The 9,514-nt window shown below is 38.7% G+C and overlaps 1 protein-coding gene across 1 annotated transcript; it reads left to right on the top strand.

The window, feature by feature from the left end:
• Positions 1 to 1,399: 1,399 nt before the first annotated feature.
• zgc:112083 (uncharacterized protein LOC550461 homolog) lies at positions 1,400 to 9,267 on the top strand. The gene is made up of 10 exons (XM_063016744.1): positions 1,400 to 1,486; positions 2,764 to 2,919; positions 3,053 to 3,279; positions 3,370 to 3,481; positions 3,934 to 4,086; positions 4,776 to 4,850; positions 5,396 to 5,516; positions 5,608 to 5,746; positions 7,205 to 7,329; positions 8,258 to 9,267. The coding sequence occupies exons 2-10, from the start codon at positions 2,769 to 2,771 to the stop codon at positions 8,664 to 8,666; spliced, it is 1,512 nt and encodes a 503-aa protein (XP_062872814.1). The 5' UTR covers positions 1,400 to 1,486; positions 2,764 to 2,768; the 3' UTR covers positions 8,667 to 9,267.
• Positions 9,268 to 9,514: the final 247 nt, after the last annotated feature.

Below are 9,514 nucleotides of genomic sequence, written 5' to 3'. Positions count from 1 at the left end.
AGCCATCTGATGCCAAACTGCAACTTGTTTGTATGTGAGATGTGCTTGTGGTATTCGCTTGCATTGGGAAAAAAACACACAATTAAAGCAGCTAAAGCAATGTCTTTGTTGTGTACTTGTGTTTATTTGGTAACGGTAGAACAACACATTCTTCACACATTCTTTTTTGGACGTAATAAATGTGGTTTTTTTATTAATTTTTATTTGTTTTATTAGTTTTGTATACATTTCTAAATCACCAAATCACAGTTTTTCTAGTCTGCACTCGCTATTTTGTGTACGTTTTGTTTTGCATCAATTTCACCTTTGTTTTAGGTCTTTTTAGAAGTTTTTCAGTTGTTAGCTTAGTCGCTAGTGTAAGCTGCTAAGCTAATTGCAGTGATTTCTGTTTCTATAAGCACTCTGTATTTATAACTATCATATTAATATTGTAATTCAAACATTTTGTAAGTAGCTGCTTTCGGTGGGGTTCTAGATAAATTCAGATGTTTAAAGCTGTTAAGATTTCTTGTTTCAGGATGCTTTATTTCTCACATTACCTTTATGGCATATCAATCACCACCAAGCAGCTAACTCATAAAACGTGGTTGTTTACTGGGTCAATAAATGTGTAAATGTGTCCTTGTTCATTTAAAATAAAAATACATGCTATTCTGTTAACATTGATAAGCACAAAGTCAAAAGAAAAGAGCACTTATTCATCAAAACACAAACACATGTAATAAGAGCCTCACTACGCATGCTCCGATTCACGAAACTGACCTACGTTCAGGGTGGTTCGTGAATTTGCGTAAAGTGCGCAAAGTGCGTAAGGTGGGTTCTTACTTTACATATGAATAATTTACACTAAATTTGCCCCTATTTATGTATGTGCAAAACAAAGTATTTAAAAACTTACAATCTTAGCTTGTCTATGCTGTTAACAGATGAGCATTTGTCCAAATAATGGCGCCTGGGTTCAAATGTACATTCAGTTTTTATTATTTTTACTAAATTTCTTCTGTTTTTCAATAAAACAAACGCATAATTTCTTACATTTTCATCTGCTTGAACGTTTGGTTAAAAGGGACTTCTATTTTGTTATTTTGTCTAACACAGCCTAGCTTTCCAATTGCTTCATACTGCCTATATAGGTGCCCTATGTAGGGTCCGTAATAATGGCTTTTGTAGTCTAGGTAGTGCACTACTTAGTAAATAGGGCGTTGTTTTGAGCCCAGCCTTTATCCCGCGTATAAACCCGTTTTTGAGGAATATAAACAGTGTCAGTGTGTACAGATGTTTATTAAGAGCAGTGGCGATTGTTTATTATTTGTTAGCTATGTAGTATAGTATATTTTTAATTGTTTGCGGGATTTATAATGTTCCGGTTTATTGTTTCATTTTAATAACACAACTCTTCCTATACTAAGTAGTTGGCTAATGTCTGGTTAGCCTGTTAGCACCAAACACAGACAACATCTGTACGTGTAGAGGTGGTTCACTGTCTGTAAGTATTTATATTGTCATCTGGCTCTAATCAAATATAGATATGTGCCAGACTCATCTTCATCTAACATCATCTAGGGCTGGGCGGTGCAGGAAAAATATCTTCTATTTCAAGACATGTTGACATTACTTAGGATGTATTGCTATAGTTTCCTGAGGTTTAGGTAACAACCACTGCCGCCCAGTTGGTGCATACTTTTACTTGAACCATTGGAAAGAAACTGCCTTTGTGTCCATTCTAGCAAAGAAAATGAAAAACAAAGCATGTACAAGTGCGATGTTTAACCTGGCAAATGCATCAAACTACAAAAAACTACACTGGTGGTGTGTAGGCTGGTTTGAGCTGCAGTTCAACCCCCTAATTGTACAGTGTTCAATTCAGATTAAAAGATCATTATTGATTAATAGCTTTACTGTATAAAACAGCTAACTGTAACTAGTCTCGTAACCAGACTACACATCTGGATAGTCTTTGCAAAAGTTTGCTATAAGCTGCACTGGTGTTATACCCACAAGCTTTCTAAAACCTGGTCTGTTTAATCCTGGAAAAAGCACACTATAAACCACAGCTCTCTCTAATGTATTGTGTGTTTCTTTCTTTCTTTCTTTCTTTTTTTTTTTTACCAACACACTTGTTCATTTCTTATTTTATCCTTTTAATCATGAATGATTCACACAAAGATTTATTATATCCAGGGTGCTTGGGTGGTGCAGCGGTCTAATGCGCTAACCCACTGCCGCTGAGCTCTCCAGCTCAAATCCTAAGTAGTGCTATTGACCTGGCTAGCCACCCAAGCAGGCACGATTTGCTGTTCTTGAAGAAGGGGTAGAGCGAATGGTTTTCATTGCTGTTATTAACTCCTCATACCCAGAACACCCAGATGTAGATGTTGACTTGTGTGTAGAATGAAAGTGTTCCTAGTTCCTTAATTTCATTGATGGCATTTAGAGAAATGAGGTGCTCTTTAGAATATTTCTGCATTAGAAGCTGTTGGACATAGAGTACAAGAATTGGTGAAGGCATCAATTACTGATTTCGGATGCACCCTGACATTTTAATGTGCAATGCACAAAACTGCTCTGAGGCACCATCTAAACACAGACAACTTCTGTCAGCATGTCTTGCTTTAATATGAAGTTTCTAGTTTTATATTAGTTGGTTTGGCTGTATTTGATTTTGGTGAACTAGTCAGTTTGCATTTAATTTTTTTGGTATTTGTGGTTTGTTAAGGAGTTGATTAAGTAATTTGATTAAGTAACACTTTCCTCTCTCTGAAGGAACAATGGCCAAAAGAAGAGATCTGTCTAACATGGTGATTGCTTGTCATTGGGCCTCTTGTACATTTAATGGACAAAGCATGGAGGAACTTGGTGACCACATTTCTGTGCATTTAAAGGAGCATCTTAATGATGGTGATGCCATGGAAGAGCTTGGTAAGTGCTTTAAAAACCTGATGTTACCTACAACCAATTGCTAAATTACTCAGGTTGATTGTAAGTTAAATATTAAAGCACATTTAGCCCTGGTATTCATTTTAAACTAATGTTGTTGTTCTGTCTGTTTCAGATGACTATCCATGTTTGTGGCAGGGCTGTGAGTTTTTGGCTATGGGAAGCCCTAACGAGCTTGTCGCCCATGCACACTTCCATATCTTTCACAGCAAACTGAAATATATTGGGACTCAACTGCTGCAGTCTCACCCTGAACTGCCCAGCTGCACTCAGGATCTGCACAGCAACAACCTGGTCACTGACATTTCTGAGGGCTTTGTGTGCCAGTGGGAACACTGTGATGTTAGTATCAGCTTTTGCACGTATATGGATGTTCTTTACATTACTATGTATTCATACTGTAAAAAAATGTGGTGTTTTCTTCATCGGCAGAGTTCTTTTAATAATCCTGAGTGGTTCTATCGCCATGTTGACATGCATGCACACTGTACTGAGTTACAACCACTTCCTGATCAACAACAGGCTCTTTTCTGCTCCTGGAAGGGTAGGTTGCTCATATTCTTGAGATTAATTGCTCATTCTTGCATCTTACTAATATTACATGACATTAAATTTATACATTTCATGTACAATCAATACACATTAGTGTATCAGACAGACTATTAACAGCATAGCAATCCATTAATGAAAAGGAACAATGGTAAAAGGTTTACTCTTCAAACCTCAGTGTACATTTCCGCTGTGCATCAGTACATTTAAAGTGAGCTTAAGTCCGTTAGAGAGGCCCCATGATGGATTGGTGCCCAGTCCAGAGTGTGTTGGTGCATTGCATTTGAACTGTATTTAAAAGTTTACAGACTGCTGAATGAGTTTTAAGAGGTTAAATTTGTTCTCACTTATTATTCAGTGTCTATGTTGTGTAAGCATGTATTTGGAATTTCATAGCCCACACGGTTTTGGCTAGTTGAAAACTGTAGGAGGTTTTCTGCATTGCAGGCTGTGATGCTTTCTTTAAGATCAAGTATCGTCTGCGGGAGCACCTGCGCAGTCACACTCAGGAGCGCCTGGTGGCTTGTCCTACCTGCGGCTGCATGTTCTCCAGCAACACCAAGTTCTTCGATCACATTCAAAGACAGGCTGAGCCTGAGGGTCAGTCCCACCAGCTACTTAATTATACATTGAAATGTCATAAAATGTCACGTTTAATGTAATACGGCTATCACTTACATTTAAAGTGGACTATATGGCCAGAGGTATGTGGAAATCCTTTCTGATAATTAAGTGGTACAGCCACACTCATTGCTAACAGGTCTATAAAATCAATTACATAAAGTAAATGATATGCTTCCAACTGAATTGTAACAGCTGAAAGCATATAAAGTGCTTTCATGTTACTGACTGTGTGACTGTGCACAAATCGAGGCCCATAAAGACACGGTTTGTCAGGTTTGGTGCACGGGAACACTAGTGTTCTGCATGGAGCCCTGTTCTCAACCTCATTGAACATTGATTTTGAGCCAGGACTGTCCATCCAAAGCCAGTGATTAAATGGTAAGTGGTCAAAAATCACAGGCAGATTTCACAAATTTTGGGAGTCTGCCTGTGATTTTTGACCATTTGCCATTTAGGGCTGCAAAAAGAAGGGTCAGTTGTCAAATTAATGCCCATGGTTTTAGAATAGGATGTCTAACAAATTCATACACCGATGTTCTTACATTTTTGTCATAGAAATCAAATGAGTGTGCACAGTGTGTGATATTTCTTACACTGTTTTAATAGGAAAACATTAATTCTGTAAAACAGTGTGGTGGTTACTCAACATGTTTGTTATCATTCAGATTCTCTCACGTGTGACCATTGTGACAAGGGCTTTGCTAATGAGAGACTGCTCAGAGACCATGTTCGGCAGCATGGTAAGTTACTCAGAGCATGTACACATTCACTTGTTAGATGGATTCCATATATGGCTTGTAGTTTTTGAGTTTAACGCAACAGGACATATAGCTGAGGTGGATTAGCATCCCCATGTGAGTGATCACGCCTTTATCGCATATGTATAATGTACAATTGGCTAATAAGAAAGTAGGTCTAATTGTACAATATATTTCATACTAAACAGTCAAGCTATATAAAACACTCAGCAGTAACCAAATGTTATTCATAATGTTATATGAAACATTTTGCATGATTGAACCTCTACCTGACATCAAAACACAATACTAAGAGAACTTGATCAATGAATTTTATTTACAATGATATTTTGTGTTGGTGCACATGTGATCATGCTTCTGGAAGCCTATTCTTTATAAGCCTATTTATGTCCTTATGACTTAAAATAATATAATAATAATATTAATTAATACTTTCTACATTTAAATTAAGCAATAACACTGTAAACTATTAAGAATTGTTTTATTCTTCTAAAGCTTTTCTGTGTTTCTGTCATTTTGTTGTGCAGTGAATCACATCAAGTGTCCACTCTGTGACATGACCTGCACCTCCCTGTCCACACTTAAGATCCACATCAAGTTCCGCCACTGTGACGAGCGCCCGTTCCCCTGTGACTTCTGCGAGAGCAGGTAGTCTTAAATCCCATGGTCAGCAGTGGTCAGTAGTGGTCAGCTATTCCACCAGTACAAATTAGTTCACCGCTTTCTTGCTTCCCTTTAGCTTCAAGAACCAGCATGATCTGCGAAAGCACATGGAGACCCATAACGAAGGGGCAGCTTACCACTGCACGGAGGAGGGCTGTGGGTACTCGTCACGCATGGCGCACACCATGAAGCAGCACTTCAAGAGAGTACATCAGGTCAGCCAGCAGGGGGCATCAAACGCTCACGTCTAAATTTCTACTAGCGGTTTGGCTGTGGGTTGGTCTGGTAGAGGCTTAATAGGCTTAATGGAGTGACACGCCAAAGAAATGCGAGATACATTTTCCCATATATGCATTTACTTTCATTGACATACTTTAAATTCTTTAAATAATGCATAAGCAACAAATTAAAGGCAGCCAATTTGTCTGCATGTTAATATTACAAAAGTCAGAGCTTTAAAACTATTGTATTGCAAAAAAAAATAGACTACTGACTTTACTGGGACTATACGAGGTTGGACTAAGAACTGTATTCCCTAGATTTCGTTTTTACTAAATTATCATGCACCTCCTAGTTTATGTTGCTGACCACATGGATTCTTAGTACTTAAGTTCTCTCCCTGCATAATACAGACAAAGTGGCGTCACTGGTTCAGTTTCTTTCGGCTTGTACCTAAATGCTTTATTTAGACTTTTGGACTCTGTATAATATTGGTTATGTATGAATTTAGGAGATATAGCAGTCATGTGGAATTCTCTTCAGTGTTCCCACCTTCGAACGAGCCCGTCTGTGTCCGTATAGGCACTTGGCCTGCTGGTAGCAGAGCTACTACACCCATGTGAATGACAATGTCAATTTAGTAACAGTTGTGGATGTGATGGTCAGGGATATATTAAGTGTTGCATTTAGTAATTCATAACTAAATCATCATGCCCAGGTGACTGGGGCGGCACGGTGGCTCGGTGGGTAGCACTGTCGCCTCACAGCAAGAAGCTCCTGGGTTCGATTCCCAGGTGGAGCGGTCCGGGTTCTTTCTGTGTGGAGTTTGCATGTTCTCCCCATGCCTGCGTAGGTTTCCATCGGGACCTCTGGTGCAAGTAAGGTGAATTGGAGATACAAAATTGTACATGACTGTGTTTGAAATAAAAGACTTTAACTGATGAATCTTATGTAACCAGTAACAGTAAAGTGTGCAAAACCTAATAAATAAATAAATAATGCCCAGGTGACTGGGATGAAGTTTCTCAGAAACATCAAGGGGTGGAACAAACCAGGAAAGGTTGTTGTGCTGCCAAGACTCATTGATGCCAGAGGACATTAAGTCCATGGTGTCTGGTACAGACCAATAGAGGAACTACTCTGGGTCAAATTGCAGATTATTTTAATACTGGTGATAAGCTGAACATCAGCTCAGGTTTTGACAGTTATATCTTATTTAAATGTTTTCTGTTTGCTGATAAGCCTAAATCAGTACTTGTGCTACGTGTAGCTTTTTATTTGGATGAGTATTTTTCCTATCTCACTATTTTAAGTAAAAGTGGTTGTGTAACATTTGGCTAGTCTACTCAGCTCTACAGAATACATGTGCCTTGTACAAATGACATGATTTAGTAAATAAGTGCTGTATTATTAGGTCCTTCTTACATGTTATTTGTTGTAATTGTACTCAGCAGGGGAACATGGTGTCGAGGTATAAATGTCATCTTTGTGACAAGAATTTTTCATGGTGTTACACCCTGACCCTTCACCTGCGCAAAAAACATCAGCTCAAATGGCCGTCTGGACACTCACGATTTAGGTACGTCACGCTTGATTCCTAAAAATGGTTCAGATCTTCTTGTGTGGCAAAGTTGGAATAGTATGTGCAATTAAATCCCTCTTTTTCACCAATCCTGTCATGTCCAGTGGGAGCCCCGAGAGCTCGATATCCAAGCCGTAATGGGCTGGTGTGTTAGACCGTTTTGTCACCCCAGTGCCAGAACATTTCGTTTTTTACGTTTATTAACTTTGTCGTAAAAATATGCTAATCCTGAAACTAATGCAACTTTATAAATAGTCTGTACCGCTGAATTTAAACATTAAAATCATGAAACATCCAAAAATAATTATGCTTTTATATTGAAGTCACATCCAGGAAGGGCAAGAATGATTCATTGCTCTCCACTTTGTCAAATAGCATCAGATAATAATCCAACTGTAAAATGACAACCTTCCGTTACTGGCGACTGTGAGAATCTGTGGTATCTTTCACTAAAAACCACTGAATGTCTGCGATCTTTGATCCCTCAGATGGAATAACATTATAAACCCAGCATGCTTATGTAATGGAGTAATATGGGATCAAAAAATACAAACCGCTGTCAGTGAACACCAGTCATTACTGCATCTGCAAGTGCAAGTTAAGACTGTAATATTATGTACAGCTGAAGCCCTGTGTTTAACAAATCAAAAAACCACCACCAACGTATCTGGCCTTGAGCGCGCCTGAAACGGAGTGGTGCACTATTGAAAAAGTGAATCATGGTGTTAACAAGGTGAGGTTTCAGATGTTTATGGAAAAATAGACAGTGTGTTTACCAAGTTAAAGTAAAGGATTCATGATATGAGGATAATTTAAGTGTCACAACAGCATGGTGAGATAATTAGAGAGAGCGCATGTGCTGGACTGGCCTGCCTGGGGTCTAGACTCTGTAATTGGTACGTGTCATTTGCTTTCACTTGAGCAGATATAAAGAGGATGAGGACGGCTACCTGAGACTGAACATGGTTCGTTTCGAGACTGTGGAGGTTACGCAAGAGCTGATCAAGAACATGGCAGAAAAGCGAACCCCACGCAAACTATCTGGCTCCAGCACTCAGTATAAAAGGCCAGCAATGCAGCAAGAGAGCAGCAGTGATACACACCCTTCATACCTCTCCTCTTCATCCTCCTCTTCCTCGTCCGTGGCTGAGCTGGTGAACGAGGACAACGTTAATGGTGCTGTAAGGCAGGACGGAGATCCTGTGTACTGTGTACTGAGCACGGTGACTGAGCTGCACGGTGATGTGGAGAACACTGCGCGGTCAGGTGTGGAGTCCGGAGCCGTGAAAGCTCTGGCGGCTGTAGCTCGAGGACTGGGGATGAATGTAGTGTGAGGTGTAGTTACACAAGACTCGAACACTTGATCCAGCATCGGCATGCTGTGTCTGGTTTACATGAGGCCTCATAAGAGCCGCAGGTTCAGAAATGCAGTTTTAGCAGGTTTCTTAGTTTGAGTTTTGAAAGGATTTTAGGCATTTTTAGTAGTTTTAACAAATACCAACCTTTTAAATGTTATAATTAATATCTGTAATCACTCGTCTCTGTTTTAGAGAGATCAGTTGTTTGATCAGAACTGTTTACAGTGAGGAACGATTTCAGTCTAAACCACTAAACATTCCCTCAGATTTTGTCAGCAAGAATGTTTTTCCTGCTTTTTAAAATATATAGATAATTTTTTTATTATTAGGGCTGTCAAATTCACTTTGTAATTACTGTAACTGCATAACAAAATTGACACATCACTATATTCTGTTTCAATGCTTGATATGCTGTAATTATTTCCCACCTGAATTCCTAAAAATTCCTAATCAGCAGGTAATTCAGCTTCACTTTTACTGCTGTAATATTCGACGTATGTCTGAGTGTGATCACTGTGCAGCTGTAACTTCATTTTTATAATAAAACGTGTTTTTATTCATCTGAAGCCGGTCTTAAATGCAGTTAAGAGTAAAAACATTGCTCTAACAATATGGCTTGTTTTATGGGTTACGTGACGTTTGTTGTCTTTCGTTCTTCCCTCATTTTTATTGTATCTTCTCGCTAAGTGTTTTTTCCTCTCTTTTTCACACATTCTTTTTTTCCTGCATTTTCTTTCTGCTTCTTATACTTTAACACTCTTATCTGCTTTTTTTTCTATTTTATTTATGAACTTTCTCCCATTTTATCCCAATTTACTGTAATC

This window comes from Trichomycterus rosablanca, chromosome 20, assembly GCF_030014385.1.
Source record: "Trichomycterus rosablanca isolate fTriRos1 chromosome 20, fTriRos1.hap1, whole genome shotgun sequence".
In the NCBI taxonomy this organism is placed as follows: Eukaryota; Metazoa; Chordata; class Actinopteri; order Siluriformes; family Trichomycteridae; genus Trichomycterus; species Trichomycterus rosablanca.
Note: the sequence above shows the minus strand (reverse complement) of the source record. Positions and strands in the feature narration are given on the sequence as shown.